Source organism: Pipistrellus kuhlii, unplaced genomic scaffold (genome assembly GCF_014108245.1).
Source record: "Pipistrellus kuhlii isolate mPipKuh1 unplaced genomic scaffold, mPipKuh1.p scaffold_m20_p_2, whole genome shotgun sequence".
Classification (NCBI taxonomy): Eukaryota; Metazoa; Chordata; class Mammalia; order Chiroptera; family Vespertilionidae; genus Pipistrellus; species Pipistrellus kuhlii.
This window is the reverse complement of record NW_023425515.1, coordinates 18818054-18836068: the sequence shown is the minus strand read 5'-3', so window position 1 is coordinate 18836068 and position 18015 is coordinate 18818054. Positions and strand designations below refer to the sequence as shown.

General features: G+C 41.3%; 1 protein-coding gene across 1 annotated transcript in view; it reads right to left on the bottom strand.

Moving 5' to 3' along the window:
• Positions 1 to 3174: 3174 nt before the first annotated feature.
• The window catches only part of IQCJ (IQ motif containing J), a 160039-nt gene continuing 145198 nt past the window's right edge, over positions 3175 to 18015 (bottom strand). Inside the window, exons 3-4 of the mRNA XM_045585216.1 lie at positions 13506 to 13586; positions 3175 to 3340 (exon numbers count right to left, since the gene is read on the bottom strand). Of these exons, the coding sequence (XP_045441172.1) occupies positions 3175 to 3340; positions 13506 to 13586 (247 nt within the window). The remainder of the gene's footprint in view (positions 3341 to 13505; positions 13587 to 18015) is intronic.

Sequence of the window (18015 nt, the reverse complement as noted above, 5' to 3'; positions counted from 1 at the left end):
GGATTTATCTGCAGGAGTAGGCTAATTATTTGTGAAATGTTGCCAATCTAGTTTAGACTATACCATAGTATGGTTTTTTTCCCATGATATCCTATGAGGCCAATTACAGATTTCTCAAAGCTGGGAACTAAAAGGATAAATATTTGGTTATGAAATTGATTAATAAAAAGCGCACAAAGAATTTTCCTCTATTGTCCTCAGTGCAATCACAATATTTTTAGTATTTTTAATTACATTTTTTTCTCATTTTGATACCTACAGTAATAGTTGCTATTCAAAATTGCTATTTCTTTTTTTTTAATAGGCTACCATGTTTCTTTTCTTTAAAAAAAAAAAGATTTCAGAGAGAAAGGGTGAGGGAGAGAGAAACAGAAACATTAATGATGAGAACCATTGATTGACTGCCTCCTGCATGCCCCCTACTGGACATTGAGCTCACAACCCAGCCATGTGTTCTGAGTGGAATCAAAAGGTGACATCCTGGTCTACTGGTTGATACTCAACCGCCTGAGCCACACCAGCCAGGCTCAAAATTGCTGTTTCTAAAAAATTTTTCTGTTACTGCATGATACATTGTGGTATAACGGTACTTAATATGCAAATTGCTAACAATACTTAATATTATCTTCCCTCCTGTTGCTCTTCAATTTGGCATTGAGCAGCTGAGGTTTGAGATTTTAATCAAAGAGCATTAAATTAGGCAATTTGTAAAATCAAGCAAGGATTCTTTTTTCAATTATTTAATTCATTGTTTATACCTATTAACTTGTAAAATAATCTTTAAAATTCATTAACTGATTGTCTCTTCCAATGCTTGACCACGTCTAAACAGTCTTTTTTTTCAAGTGTCACAGTATGATAGAATAGCGCAGCGTATGGGCTCCAGTTGGATGTGTAGCCCAGAGCAAGTTAATTATATCTCTAAGTCTCATTTCATCATCTGTAAATGGAGATAATAATTATTCATATGGTCATTGAGAGGATTAAATGAAAGAATCCACAGAAAGCATTAGTAAAGTAACTGGTTTTTTTTTTAAAAAAAAGATATTTAAGTTGATTTTTAGAGAGAAAGGAAGGGAGAGGGGGGAAAAGGAAGAGGGAAGGAGGAAGAGAGAGAGAGAGAGAAACATTAATGTGAAAATGAAACATCAATTGGCTGCCTCTCACAAGCCCCCCACTGGGGATCAAGCCTGACACCTGGACAGGTGCCCAACTGGGTACACGGAACAATGCCCAACCAACTGAGCCACACCAGCCAGGGTAAAGTATTCTGCATTTAGTAAGGGCTCAGCTCTTATCAAGATGAATTCGGGAGCTCATACTGAAACATTACTATTAATATATGTTGTAAAGCAGAACTATTCTTTTTATTTACATATAGTTTTATTGGGAGAGAGAGATAGAAACAATCAATGATGAGAGAGAATCATGGATCTGCTGCCTCCTGCATGCCCCACACTGAGGATCAAGCCTGCAATCCAGGCTTGTGCCTTGACCGGGAATTAAACTGTGACCTCCTAAATCATAGGTCAATGTAGGCAGGGCAAGCAAAACTATTTAAAACCTATATTAACCATGTGCATAACCAAAACAATCAGAGCAGAAAGCCTGATTCTCTGCTCAGCACAGGGAGTCATCCAGGAAAGCTGGTCATTAGAGGAAGTGCACCTGCTTGTGACAGGGTTAGCCAAGGTGGGAGTGCAAAGAGAGCGAACACAAACGTTTAACCCACAGGCACTGATTTCTGATATTCAGTGTCCCTCATTCAAATAGAATCTTAAAAGCCTTTTAACGTTCACCTTCTATTGACCTTCACAGAGAAAGTATCCCAAACACTCAATTTTCACATTATGTTTCACTCTTAAATGGAGACTTACACATAAACTTTACTGAACGCAACTGAATTTCCCACTGTGGTTCATGCGCGCCCTCTAGTGATATTCTAAGGGCAGCTAAGACGATTCATCCCCCCTGCACCACCACCATCACAGCCATTAAAAAAAAAAAAAAAAAAAAAAAAAAAAAAAAAAAAATTCTTAAAAGTGCCGATTCACTAAGTATTCCATTTCTGCTGTCAACTAAAAATAGATTTTCTGCCACTATTATTTGCACAGCTGTAAACTCAACTTACTGCTCTCTCTTTAGAATCCACAACTAGACAAAACCATTCATTAAAGAATACACAATGCAATCATCGGAAAACATTTCAAAGTAACCTTTGCGTGCTCCCGATGTGAATACATTATTTTGGCTGTAGGGAAGCCTTTTGACAAATAACAGGATTACAAAGTTGTTAAGGAATATAATTTTTAAAAATAATACCCTTGGATAGTTACTTCATTTTTCTTCCTACCCTCTCCCAGGATTCCAGTGACTATTCATAAATTATGACGAAGGCTAAATCTGCAAAACGCTGCATTATAATCTCCTGAGCATTCATTTCCTACCACCTTTGGTTGTGGTTGTTTAAAATAAAGATGTTCAGCAGACTGTTCTCCTCCTTAACTCTGTACTCAGGGTTCTTAAACTGGTGACCCTTGGAACAAGTGTGGTCTACAGACATGGTCTAGATATGTTTTAAATGTTCTTGTTGCCGATGTTTAAAAGTCTGGATTTCTGACCACCCCTGAAGAAAGAAAATGACCTTTGACAACAGCAACTCACTTCCAGGAGCTCCCTGGAGCTGCCATTCAGAGGAGGCCCGTATCCAGTTAGCAGGGACACTTGCCCCCATCAATCACATGGGTTACTTACCTGGCCCCTGCAGGCATTCATGTTGTAACCTCTGAGTTTATAAGCCTTTTCAATACTTTCTGTAAAAGTTCTCTTTATAATCTTTACAATCAGATGCATCTCCTATCACATTAGCACAGCAAAACGCCACCAGAGGCACAGACTAAATGGAGCATGTTGTTATAAAGAAAAGGAAGGTACTCTCAGTAATAGAGGAATGCAAACACATAAATGGTTTAGGTTGATGTCAAACGCATCACTTCCCGCAGAGTTGATCAAGTTCATAGGGTGTTTATGAATCATGTCTTCATTTGGTGACAGCACACCCTCACCGTGGGTTCACACGAACAAGCAACAGATGTCCTCTGATCTCAAGCCACCCGTTCCCATCCCAAGATGCTCTCTTGGCGCCAGGGCCCCGGTGATCAGGGGATTGGCCAGTCAGACCATGAAAAGGAAAATGGCACTCACGGGCGTGCTGCTGTCGGAGAAGGTGTTCATGCTGACGGAGCTGCTCAGCTTGTCCGAGGACACCGAGGGCGGGGACGGGCACCTCTTCTCCAGAGGGTCCTGCCGCTGCAGGTACTCGCGCCAGGCTCGCTGAATGCTACAGAAACAACAGCAGCACACGTACCATCACTCCCCAGTCACAACACACAAGCTGTGCACAAGGAGTCTGAAGGAAGTGGCTTTGGAGCCTGGGAAATGGCACCCACAGAAGGTGGCACAGAAATCTGAAGACCCAACTGTCTCTCTGTTTTACTGGTTTGACTTTCACAGCCGTGACTAAGCTAAATCAGTTCACAAGTGTCAGCTGAGTCAGAAAAAGTCATCCGTCTAAGTGACACTGCTCTGCTCATGTAAATGTACTTGGATTCATGGAACGCAAAAACCTTTCCATTTCTCATCCTGTTTCAAATGAAAATAACGCACAGGCTGACGTAACACGTGCTCATTTGTTCAGGACAGCACTGTTGAGGACTGCTCTGTGCCCGGGTCAGCCCTGGGTTCTGGACAGACTGCAGGGAAGTTCTTGTGACATACACACGAGGTGAAGGGCATCTTGTGATCTTACAGAGTGCAGTGGACGTGGCCAGGTGCAGTGGCCCTGCTCTGGGACAGTACAGGCAAGAGCCCTGTGGTCACGGATTTTACAGACACAGAGAATGTTTGATAAATAAACAAAATAATGGAGAAGAAAAAATATCTAAGAGTATTATGTACTACTCAGAAAATTAAAGTAATATGTGATTAATGGCTGCTTGAGATTTCATCTCAGGAAACCTTTTATTTTATTATTTTACTAGAGGCCCCATGCACAAAATTTGTGCAAGAGTAGGCCTTCCTTCCCCCAGTTGCTGGCACCAGCTCCCTCTGGCAGCTGGGACTCTGGCTTCCCTCGCAGCCCCAGCTTGTCTGGAAGGATGGAGGGACGTCAGAAGGACATCCAGCCTAATTAAGCATATTACGCATATTACGCTTTTATTATGATAAATTATTTTATATATTTCTATTGATTTCAGAGAGAAAGGGAGATTGAGAGAGATATAGAAACATCAATGATGAGAGAAAATCATCGATCAGCTGCCTCCCACAAGCTCCACACTGAGGATTGAGCCCAAAACCTGGGTATGTGCCCTGCCTGGAAATCGAACCATGACCTCCTGGTTCATAGGCCGATGTTCAACCATTGATCAACATTGGCTAGGCTCTAAGAAAACTTGTTATTTCCTATGATTAGTATCCAAAAAATGTCATCTTCTGCTCTGGGTAATAGAAACCTCTTCTTTGTGAAAGCTAGGTGATTTTCCCCCCGACTTAGACTGGCTTATAATCCTGGTGATTAACATCTAGATTTTCACAAGTGATCAGTGAACACAATCTGTCTTCTCCAGGGAGTGAGCTGAACATGAACACCAAGTGTCAGGATCCAGTCATTTAATATAGCTGCCCTAATTCTTTCATTATCTCTTTGACTCCTGGAAGGGTCTGATCTTCTATAATTCTTCCACATACAGCTAACGTCATTAAAGTTGTTTCTGTATAAACAAACTGATTTGCTTTCATTTGGCTAGAGTGGTTCAAAGATGATCAATTTTCAACAGTCAGAGGATATAAAGAACACACAGAAATGCTACCGTATTACTGAGTTGTGTGTGTTCCCTAATTTATTAAGGCGAATTATAATGCTCAAGAAAAAGCCCTGGAGCTGCAGTGAAACAATTCCTTGGGATCTGAGGCCAATTTCTCTGAAACTATGAAACTTAAGTCTCAGGGGCCCTTACTTACTTAGAGGCCAGAAGCTTCTGCTAGAGCCTATAAGGCTCTTCATGGTTTATATAAAATTGGAAAGGTAGATATGTTTTAGGCTTTTTTAAAAAGGGCCCTCCAAATTACATATACTTCAGGTCCCATTAAAGTGGATCTGACCCTGGTTTGGGTTCTAGGTGGTCACTGTTTTATTATGCAATGCATCCTTAGTTATTTTTCTTTGGTTTAAAGATTTTACACACAATCTCAAAGAAGGCCCTATAAGATCACATGCCTGGGTCTTGTTGCTTTTTCCAGGAACCCATTTTATTGAGGAGTATTGAACTTTTGGAAACTGTTAGTGATTTCCATATTCTCCCAAGTGCTGAGTAGCTGAGTGTCTTCCAGGGCCCCACTAACAAATTCTGCCCATTAAGGGCTTAAAGATCTCTGAAATTTTAAAAGTTATTTTTAAAGTAGAATGATCTCTCTCTCTCTGTCTCTCTCTCTCTGTCTCTCTCTCTATCTCTCCCCCCCCTCCCCTTTTAATTATTCAGAGACTATAGAATAGGGGTGTCGAACTCAATCAGAGAAGGAGCCCAAATCTAAAATCCAGCCTAAATCGTGGGCCAAATGGTTTACTGAACAGTCATAAACTGTCATTGTGATGGAAACGCAGCGGAGTGCAGTGATGACAGCGCAGTGCGGGCCACATTGCAAGGCCTGGCGGGACGGATTTGGCCCGCGGGCCTTGTGTTTGACACATGTGCTATAGAAAGAGAATGTAGTGGCCACTTGAGATATTGCAGTGTAGCATGTTGAGCACCAGAGGGCAGTGTGACATCTTTAAAGAACAACACTAATTAATGATCAAAACTGAGGTGAGGTCTGCACGGTGGATTTGCATTGAGGCGTCCCTTCTAGTTCTATGGAATTTGGAAAGTAATGTATCAGTTTTTCTTAAGTCAGAGGTTAAGAATTCAATCTTCCTTTCTTCCAAGTGGACAGATAGTTTGCCCTTTTCTAATTTATAAGAGAATGTGGAAATACTAAAGACATGAAGAGGACCCCAGATGTCACCCGAGGCCAGGTGAGGATAGGCTGGGCAGTGCCTGCTTCCGGCAAAGAAGAATCTCCTGCCAAAACTGGTTTGGCTCAATGGATAAAGCGTCGGCTTGGGGACTGAAGGGACCCAGGTTCGATTCCGGTCAAGGACATATACCTTGGTTGCGGGCATATCCCCAGTAGGGGGTGTGCAAGAGGCAGCTGATCGATGACTCTCTCTCATCGATGTTTCTAACTCTCTATCTCTCTCCCTTCCTCTCTGTAAAAAATCAATAAAATATATTTTTTTAAAAAGAAGAAGAAGAATCTCCTAATGAGGTTCTGTCACCTTTACAAGAACAGTCAGAAATCTGGATTCTCACATGAAGGTTCCTAGTTCTTCAATGTTACTAAATAATTTTTTAAAGTTCAAAATATATTATTATCAAGTAGGCTGAAGTTGGAGATGGAAAAAAGAGGACACCATTGAAAAAGGTCACAAGTCTGAATTTCACAGGAGATAATATCTAATTACACACAGCTCTTTTTGTGTGTTTTCTCCCACTCAGTCCTTACCACAGATGAGCTGTCAGGAGGGCACTATGATACCACAGCAGCAGGTTTTGCCTGCCCAATATGAATCTCTCCTTCTTTCTGTTCCAACACCATTTTCCCATGAGAGTTGGATGAAATAGATCTTACCCCTGCACTGTAGAGAGCAACCTGTGTGTTGGGGCTGACTAGCCAGGGGCAATGGCATGGCTCAGGTCAGGCCATGGCAAGACTGCTGAGAAAGAAGCCCCCTTTCACCTGGAGAGTTCCAGCTGGTAGAAGATAAGCCTAGAGCCATCCAAGGCCACTTTGCCACAATGTTATGGAGACCCTGTGAGAATGAAACAAGAACATGAAGAGCAGCTGGAAGTACAATAGCTTGGCTCAGTGGAAAGAGCATTGTCCTGTGAACTGAAAGGTCCCAGGTTTGATTCCGGTCAAGGGCATGTACCTTGGTTGCGGGCACATCCCTGGTGGGGGGCTGTGCAGGAGGCAGCTGATCGATGATTCTCTATCATCAATGTTTCTAGCTTTCTATCCATCTCCCTTCCTCTCTGTAAAAAATCAATACAATATATTTTTTTTAAAAAGAATATGAAGAGCAGAGCTTACAGAAGAAGAAAGACAGGTGTCTAGTGACCATGTTCCACCACCTGAGTCTAGCTGTGCTTGGAGCACATTAGGCCCTGAGTGTTTCTGACAGGGTTCCAATATATAACCTTTTTCTATACACATTAGTCTGAGTTGCAACAGGAGTCCTGGCCAAGTTTTAGAGAAGAAGATGAAACTAATGGACAGACCCAACACTTGGACCAGATTCCCTGTGTCCCCACTGCACTGTGCTCCCTCCTCATGGTTCAGCGAGACAGGAATACAGCAGGAACAAGGTTGTGGGCTTGATCGTCACATTCTGACTTAGTAGGTAAGCAGAACGCCTATTTTTTTTTTCTTTCATTTCTATTAAATTGTCTACATGCAAATAAAAGTTATCCTAACATAAAGGTTATGTTTTCATTACTTGGTGTCTGCCCCAAGCTTGTGTCCTGACAAACCTGCCCAAGTGCCAGGAAAGGGGCCTGCACAGGCAGCAGGTTTCCACAGCATCCCGTGCCTCTGGCCTATTTCTCCTCCACTCCAGTTTCTGCCTGGTTTGTAATTCCTGACTTCAGCTCCATTTCACAAAGGGTGTTTTTCCTGGGGTTCTATCAGTTTCCTTTATTGGGAACACATTCCTTTGTTCTCTTATTTTGCCTAACTCCGCATTGGTGTCTATGCATTAGATGAAAACAGCCACATCTCCCAGTCAAGGATCAGCCTTCTGAAGAAGATAAACTTATCATTCAGCCCTGCCCTAGCTCTTGGTTGTCTCTCAAACCTTTGTGACTGTCCAGGCAGCAGCCTACGTTATTTTTCACCGCTCCCCAATGTTGAGGGTGTGCCAAGACCAGGCAGTGTTTCAAATAAGAGGATCTCTGTCAGCACCTGGATTCCAGCTGGCTGGAAGCCAGGCATGCAGGCCGCAGTTTTTAAAGCATACAAATATACAGCCTGCGGGACCACAAGCGTAAGTCCCACTACCCACCGGAGCCAGGCCAGGTAGCAATACGTTCTGGGTGACAATTGCAAAAATCAGGGTTCTAGACAAGTGTATAATCTCCTTTTTGGGAGACACCAGTGAGCGGCAGCAAGGCAAAGGGAGAGCACAAAGATGTGTCCCCCAGCCCACGCTCCCTGAGAGCAAGCACCCTCACAGGCTCTAGCTGCGTGCCTAACTGAAGCCTGCCCGGAAGCTTCAGGACAAGTAGGCCTCCTTCACAGAAAGAGTGCGCTTCACTCACCCTCTGACTGTCTATGCAGCATCCCAGGGGTGGCAGCCTATTAAGAACTGTCTCTACAACTATTATAGTCCCGTGAGTCCAAACAACTCAAGCCCTGCGGCCACCAGAGCCAGGAAATCAAGAGCTATCCCCTAAGCAGCAGCCACAAAAACAAGGTCACCAGACGTAAAACCAGGGCACCGGACATGTGTTGAAGTCCTGCTGTGGGAGATGCTGGTGCTCTGGAGTGCAGCAGAGGGAGGGTGTGAAGATCTGGTACCAGGAGTAGAGTACAAAGATGGCACTTATGAAAAAAGAACAAGAAAAGAAAAATAAAAAGAAGAGAAATTTAAAAAGAAAGAGAAAGATGGCCCTTACCTGCTTTAGCAAAGCAGATGGAGGCAAGGAGATGGCACTGGCCAGACTCCATCCCCAGAGAGTATTGAAGCAGGCTCTGCCCCTCAGACCTGTGCTTTAAAATTAGCAAACGAGTCTCTTTCAAAAGACTGCTTCTGTGCTGAGGGTAAGTCTGGACACAAGCCCTTTAATAGCTGCTCCTCAGCCCTGGCTGGTAGCTTGGTTATTTGGACATCATCCTGTACTCCAAAAGGCTATGGGTTTAATTCCTGGTCAGGACACATACACAATTTGTAGCTTTGGGCATGTACAGGAGGCAACCCATCCATGTTTCTCCCTTTCTCTATCTCTCCCTCTTTCTGAAATCAATTTTTTTTTTTTAAAAAAAAGAACACATATCCTTAGGCGAGGACTAAAACAAAAAGAGAGCTGTTCCTCAGTTTGCCATAGCCCATGGGTCTCCTGGGCATGAGTCCCAGTGGTCTTCAGAGCCACGTGTTTTGGGGGCTCATCTCTTGGCGCTGGTCTTAAAAGTTGGAGTGTGAACCTCTTGCTCCTCAGGAAGAAGCTCCAGGTCTTGAGTTGTCTCCCAACTGTGAATCATTGCACTGGGTGGTTAATGGCCTTTTCTACCTGCTTCCGTGTGGTTTTCATTTTGTTTGGTCAATGTGAAAGGGTTGCTCTGCCAGTTTTTAGGGTTTTGCTTTTAGAGGAAATCGTTACCGCTGTAGCTGTAGCACTGGTGGAGGTGGGTTCATCATTTTCCCCCCAGAAAGTAAGTGCACTTAGAGTGATGCAGGTTTTATGTCTCATTATCTGTAGCCTTGGGCAAAGAACTAACCTTATTGGCCTACATTTTGCTTATCCACAAAATGAGAATAATAATAACTTCTTTGTAATTCTTGCAAGGAGTCACAGATAAGGTTTCTAAGTCACTTAGCCCCACACTTGACAAAGAGAGCTCCTGGATAAGTCATTATGATTGCTTAAGACTATCAATCACTTTCAAATATTTTTAAGTAGCATGTGCAAATTGCATCCACTGATAGGATATGCAGGATTCCTGCGGATCTTTACTGGCATTATTCTATTCGCCCAATTTGATGTAAAAATGTATTTGGAAAAGGTGCAATTGCATGGAGAAGATTATCTTTGATATTTTGGAGGGAATTCTTTTCTTTCTCATGTGTGTGTCTCCTTTTTAGAATCTAAATGTTTCATCGTTAAATCATACATGTTAATCTTAAAAAATGAGAGGAATTGAACAATTTAATGAGAAAACTTTAAAAAGATTATTTGGATGTGTTGCCTCCAGTCAGGGAATGGAACCCCAGCAGAAGGGGGAAGAGTGGGGAGAAGGGAAGTGGTTAACTGATTAACCTGAGAATTTATATGTATAAATGTATGGCCCAGGGACACAGACCATAGAATGGTGAAAGCATGGGAGGGGCAGGTGCAGTGTAGAGGAGGTCAATGAGAAAAAAGCAACAAACAAACAAAGGCAACATCTATAATACTTTCAACAATACAGATAAATTTAAAACAAATAAATAAAAAGGAAAAAAATTGAAGTGAAAAAAAATGGGGAGGTAGATTCAATAGATCTCTACATTGTTCATCACAAAATAAATATATTGTTAAAACACAGGAGAGGGATTACACAACTTTTCAATTATGGGATCTAGTGAGTCTGTTTCCTTCCTTCCCAGTCAGGCCTCTGTGCTGAAACCCCCACTCCTTTGATGTGGTGTCATTCTCAGACCCTTGATCCAGTCTTGGCTCTAAAGAACATCCATCTTTAGTCTTCAAGTTGTGCTGAGAGCCTTCATTATGGTGCTTTCAATATTACTTTTGCTTTAGCTACATTTTCTGATTTGAGAGGCTTGCCTTTGCTTGATCTTCAGAAAACCTGCCTTTTCCCTTACCCAACGTGACTTTTTATTAACAGCTGTGCAATCTTGATTGCTTTTGCCCTTTTGATGCAGTTCTTTGATCATCCAAGTCTAAAACTCAAAATTGCCTCTTTACATTCATGAATCAGGCAATGCATTCTTCCCGGTATTTCTTCTAACTTCCACCATCTCCTTCCTTCCAATTATACTTGGAACAGCCACATGTAGATTTAGCCTTTCTTAACCATATTATTTCCTATTTATGTTGTCCTGAGTAAAGGAAACAACTGAGACCCTTTCTTGACCCACCCAACCCCCATCCAGGGCTCCCACTAAGGAAGGTGTACAGTAAAGATAGCGACACCTGAGAACAGTGCTCATCTTGCTCTATCTTTTATGTTCAGAGATTGACCTGCCAGTGTATATCCCATCTTGCAGGGGCTGGACTATCCAGAAACCTCAATTGGAACCTACTACTTGCTTTTCCTCATCAGGGAAGGGGGATGAGAGTTTCCAGAATAGCAGATTTCATGGTATAGTAACCTTATTTCCTTCTACCCCCTGGGGGAAGGCAGATGTCCAGCTGGGTTTTACCAACAGAAATTATAAAACCCTAAGAAAAAGCCTGTGAAGTTTGGCAGTGACTCAGCAACCTGGGGCAAGCCCCCATCTTTCACACCCAATGCCCTGAAGGTCTAAAGAACATCTCTTGGAAAGTGGGAGTAAAGAGGGGTATGCCAAGATTCTCCCTGTGGATGATGCCAAGGTCATCCTGGGGGAGACGGCATACACCATTGGTGGGGAACTCAGAGGAGATCCAATGGCTCTTACCACAAGCAATAAAACAGCCCCACAGTGTTGTTTTAAAATAACTGTCTGGGAGCTACAACTATCCGGTAGCTTGAATGTTCACCATCAATGAGAAGACTGGGGAAGCTTTGGAGTTTAACAAATGAATGGTGAGTGAGATGACATCAAGGTGGGAGGAAAAGAGGGAGGAAAGCAGATGGGGAGATTAGAAAAGGGAGATGGAAGAGAGGGGAGCAGGCTGCACAGCGGTAGGAAAGGTCAGATGTGTGTGGAGGGGAGATGTTTAACCTGACATGACAGTTAACAATTTAATAACCAGATTAGACAAGAGTCACTGAACTGGACTAAAATCTCCAAATGGGACTCACATTCCATTATGGGGCAAGATTAAGTTTTCTCTCCCTCCTCCCCATCCAGTGAGTGGAAATGGGGTCCAGAGTTATTAGAAGATATAAAGCCATTCGGTTTGCACCTCACTGAGCCAAAACTCCTCCATCAAACCAGCTACACATAAAATCCCAGACTTTCTGAGTTGGCTAGACTCTCAGACACAGGGATGGTTTTTTCCTTGCCCGTTCCTCCTCCTGGCACCTGCCCCTCTGCCTCTACATATTAGAGATGATGAAAGAGGGAGGTTTCCTAACTTCATTTCAGCGTTCAAATAAAACACTCTAATTTCTGACCCAGCCAATTTTCCTTTTCAGCTTTTTTCATTTAAGAGGACATTATTATAAGAGAAAAGCTCTTAAGGATGAAGCAGCGGATGGCTGGAAACTAACATTTGTGCGGTGAGGCTGACATACTGCTTAGAGAAAATGACTTGGTAGCCTGATTCATTATTCATTTAGCAAGTGTAATGCAGAGCTTCCTGGGGGGGGACCCCATGGGCTCCAAAGCCATGTTTGAACTTCATCTGGAGAGGCAGCCCGATGTGCTCGCTCAGAGGCAAGCTTTTGACTGATAACCAAAGTTAATGCAGATTTATATGGTGTGTGTTGCTATTTGCCTTCATCCAGCAGGACATTACATATCTGCATCATTTCTGTGTCAATTCCAAAACCCAGCAATGGCTTACTGTACATGGCAAGACCCCCTTCTTCAAGTGGCTTCTTCTGTCAAGATTCCTCTGGGCTTTTTGCAAATGATCCGTGATTCTGGCCAAGCTCTGGCATACTTCATTTCTCAGAAGCATACTTCTTAGAGCATTAAGCTGAGTGTGTGTGTGTGTGTATGCATGTGTGTGTGTGTGTGTGTGTGTGTGTGTGTGTGTGTGTGTGTGTTACACACCCTCAGTGACAATTCTTATATGTGCCCCTGAAGGAAAATCAGAATGGTAGGCTCTCAGAGAGCAGGCATGAATAGTTTAAAATTTCTTCTGAGGGGATCATGACAGCCCCTTCTTTACTTAAAAATGGTTTTAAAAAGTTGTCATTTTGTTCCTTAATAGGCCTGTCTCACTTTGTAGCTTATTAGTTCCAGTTTTATTGATATTATAAGAGGTGTTTTTTTAGCAGTTAGTGCAATAGTCACATACATGGGGAAAAGGAACTAATATTTGGCCTTAGTAAGAGAGAATAAAAAAATTAAAGGATAGAAAATGAGAAAGACAAGAAATGTTTTTCAAAAATATTTAGATGAGAAGTGGAATGGAAATAGGACAAAGAGAGTTGAAAGGGTGTGTGTGTGTGTGTGTGTGTGTGATCAAGAAATACCATAAGGTGAAATAACCACATTGTTCCAAGATGGAATTAACCTGGTCACTAAGATAAAAGAAAGAGGAAAATACCAGTGGAAGTTCTGCTTGAAGGAGGAAGAAAACCAAGAAATGAAGTGATGACAATCAAATAATTCCCTACCCCATCCAGCAGATGGTGCTATGTGCCCAAAACAGCTTTGTTGCTGCTTAGACCAGAGAGGATATAATGTGTAACACATAAATGTAAAATAAATGTGCAATTCTTACTCCACAAAACTCTAGAGTAGTTCAGAAATTAATTTTAAAAAAAACCTTTAACACTATTGTTTTAATGTAAACTTTGAAATAACTTACATTTTCACTTTTGATTCCAAGGGCTGTAGATTGAGGTGATATTTTTCAATATTATTCTCCATATCCATGGCCAACTGGTGACTGCAAATAGAAATAATGTCTCAATATATAAGTCCAGAAAAATAACATTTATAGCAGTAATGCTGCCAATTTATATTTATTTTTTAAAGCAGACATATATTCAATTATTTTCATTTTAATTTATTAACAGAGTCCTAAAAGTTCCTATTGATGGATGATGGCTAAATAACTATAACATAGAAATAAAATGTTGTTTTTCCTGTTACCTTTTCTGTTCTTTTTATTTCAACCACTCAGTCCAACATGCATTTCTAAGGCATGAAAATCATTTCCCTTAAGTGAAGAAAAGGCAGAATTCTGAACCATTGCGGGGGGGGGGGGGAGGAGGGGGAGCAGAGAATAAAAATAACGTTATAAATCCAATGGCAATGTCCAACCAGTAAGTTGTAATGAGAATTTCATTCATCTCCAATGCTGCCACTGCCATTGAATCTTCCCCTTTTCATCTTGTAAGCTTTTCCAAAGCTCCCACTGTGCACAACACATGAATCTCTGCCCTGGAGAAAGGCAGAGGTAGACAGGCAGTGCTCCTAAGGAGCTTATAAGACAACCACTGGGTGCTACAATGGTCAAGGAAGGCTTCACGGAAAAGGTGACACTTCAGCTGGGTTTTGAAGAATGGACAGGAATTAGGTAAATTGCTATGTGAAAGATAGTACATATGAGGAAGACATTATAATAAAGGCGTAGAGGTGAAAAATTCAGGCTAGATAATAAAGATATCTATTTAATGGAAGTGGAGGATAAAAGTAGGAGTGTAGCCGAGACCGGTTTGGCTCAATGGATAGAGCGTCGGCTTGGGGACTGAAGGGTCCCGGGTTCGATTCCAGTCAAGGGCATGTACCTTGGTTGTGGGCATATCCCCAGTACAGGGTGTGCAAGAGGCAGCTGATCGATGACTCTCTCTCATCGATGTTTCTAACTCTTTATCTCTCTCCCTTCCTCTCTGTACAAAATCAATAAAATATATTTTTTTTTAAAAAGTAGGAGTGTAAAAGGAATAAGTTTGGATAAGCAGGAAACTAAGTCATTGACCACATAATGTGTACAGCTGTCATAGACACTTTACATGTATTATTTAATTCTCGCAGTAGCCTACCAGTTGTTATTTTTCCCAAGGTACAGCTGAGAAATCTGAGGTTCAGAGAGTTTAAGTTAAACTTAGAAGAAACCACATGAAAACACAAGTCTCCCTACCACAAAGTACTGCTTAGAGGATTTTAATATCAGATTTCTTAAACAGAATTCTCCTAGCTGTGGTTTTCATAAGTCAAGTATTTGACAGCCCAATCGAATACACATGCATGTGTAAAGATATGTGTGTTTAAAACTGAAACAGAAGTTTAATGAAATATTATTTCTCCAACTACATATGTTATTCTCTGGTATTTTTTAAATTATATTTCAATTTTTTAAAGTCAGTGGTTATCCATCAAATTGATTTAATAAACCATCAATGAGTTTTGATCCGCAGGAAAACATACAGCATTTTAACCAGGATGACATGACAACATGCTGAATGAATATTTAAAGATAGTTTGAAGTGGCAGTGAGCAAGAAGAATAAAAATATATATACATATATAAAGGTATTCAAATTGGCAGGATAATGAGGACTAAAATTATGTTTATAGTAAAGAAAAGAAAAGAAAAAAACATTGTGCTGGAAGCACTATCAGGATAATGTACTTATCTCCCCCTCCTTAGAAAGGAATAAGCAAGGGACGGAGAAAACATGTTAAAGCAGATATAATAACACAAGGCCACTAGGTGGCGCCATCAGCCCAAGATAGCTTTGTAATTACCCAGCTAGGAAGTTGTGGGGCAAGGAAAAATGCACCCCTGTTTGCTCTGTGCTGTTGGTGTTCAGGGTTCCTTATGTATTCCATCCTTATTCTCTCACAAATATGTTGGGTATATTCTGTGCCGGGAATGACGTAAAGCAAGAGGGACACAATGGTGAAAGCACTAGACATGGTCCCTGTTCTTAGGGTTTTACAATCTAGGAGATGAATATTACATAATTATCAATGTGATGGATGTTATTAATGGGACCTAATCAATGGTTGTCTGGCATATAAAGTCTCATTTTTATAATTCTATGTTCTTGTAGGGACAACAGCCTTATAACAAGGGTATTTAAAAGATTTTGTAAATTAACAAATTATTGAATAACAAATAACAAATTATTGAATTGAACAATAGAGGTATAGGTGAGGTTGTGGAGCCTGTAGCAACCAGAGACAAAGCTGAAGTTCTCATAGAGAACATTTTTAATAATGTCAACAAATTTGTTAATTTGGGTTACTATTTATACATCTTCAACACACTATAAACTACAAATACCAGTAGACTTAAATTGGATAATGTTAGAGCATGTTATCAATAATTGCCTGTGGGTGATGACATGATTATATGTCAGGAGAATACACAACTTGCAATCACGCATTTCATACCGAAGACCCAGCCCAATCCAATATTTACAAAAAAAAAAATAGCTGTCTTATATAAGTTAATAAATTATTATAAAAAGCAATAGAGTCATAAGCAGTCTCCTAGTTAATTGCTCTTCTCTGTTGCCTTCAGAGTGTGTGTGTGTGTGGGGGGGTATGTGGTGTGTGTGGTGTGTGTGCGGGCATGTACACAAATACACTCAACTGGCCCTATACATGTTCTCAAGCAGAATGGAGTTACAGCTTCTCCCCCCTTTGCACAGACTTCCTGCCACAAAACCCTGTTGAGCATTCAGAATAAATGTAATGTTCCAAGGGGGAATAACCGATCAAGTGCTATGACACCACTCTCATTTAACTTACGGTCATTTCAAGTAGCTGAGATGATTTACATCAGCACCTAAGTCAGCTACAGCTTTAAGCATTTTATTAAATGCTTAATCGGCTCACTCAAAGTACACCAATTTTTCAATCAAATTTGACAGCTTTCAAGGACACAGCCCTGCCCTCAAAGCAGAACAGGAAAGTCTCCAGAATTCCAGGCAAATGGGTCTAGCTGTTAGGGCAGGCAGCCACTGTTTGTCTTCCCTCCTTCCTGGACAAGTAGAAAGGGGGAGCTTACCCCAAAGGCCTACCTGTTTTGGGAGTAGCTTTAATTCCCATCCCTTGAATTCCTCAATCATGGTTGGAGAAAACAAGCAAACAAAGCAGGCTGGCCATTTCCAGAAGCTTTTTTTTAGCTTTCTCAGGCCTCTAGATCATGAAAGGGAAAGAATAGGGAGCGAGGAAGAGGCAGAAGCCCATATATATAAATATATATATATATATATATATATATATATATATATATATATATGTATGTATACCACTTATTTCATGTATCTTCCTGAGAACAGGGGGATGAGGAAGGTACTCACCCGTGTGGGTGAGAGGTTTAATATAGAGCTGTGGTCAATTAACAGGGGAAAAAACAAAACAAAAAACTTTCGGAGCTCACTTCTTACATTAAAATCAATAATGAAAAACCAGCATAGCCAGATTGAATAGATAAATGAGCTGAAAAGCACAGAGCAAGTGTGTCCTCAGAGAATTAAGCTGCATGAGATTATTGAATGGCCCAACGGATTCTAAAATGCATCTAGACCACTGGTTCTCAACCCCAGCTCCTTATTAGAATCACACACAGGAAGCTTTTAAGAAATACTGATCTCTGGACCTCACCCCCAGAGATTCGAATTCAATTTGTCTAGGTGGGGCTTATGCAGGAGATTCTTATTAAACTCCCTGGGTGATTCTAAGTGCGGCCAGGGTGAAGGACCACTGATCATATCATTACAACACTAATCTCCACTGAAGGAAAAATCTTATTTCTAGTTTAGAAAAAAAAAACAAAACCCAGTTACAATTGCTTACATATAGCTAATGATGGTGGTGGTGAGAAGGGGTGGTATAATTGAACTATGTTACTCTTGTTTATGCATATTAATGAGAACAGACATACCCAGGATACATTAAATCCATAGGTAAGTCAGAAACTTGGTTTGATCCAAGGGCTCAAGCTGTCCTTCAAGTGGGGACAGGGAATCCTTAGAATCATGAAAATGGAATAAACCTGAGAAACTAGCTAGCCCAATTAACTGTCCCCTCCCCCTAGATGGAAAGGGAAGAGGCCACGCTTGTCATACATGTCTCCGTTAATACTCTCAATAGATTGTCAAGCCACTGTTATTATCTTCATTTTTGAAGAGGGGGAAGTGGGCCTCAGGGTGATTAAGTGGTTTTTCCCAACCCACAAAGCTAGGAAAAAGCAGAAAGAGGAATGAAGCTCAAGGTGTTCCATGTCTAGGAATGTTTTCAACAGTATCTCTGATGGATGGTCATTCACACTCTCCTGGGCCCTTCCAGTGTCTATAACAGAGAAGCCCTTTCTGTGGTGCAGGCTGGGATTTCACAAACGCTATCCTTTTTCTGAGTCAC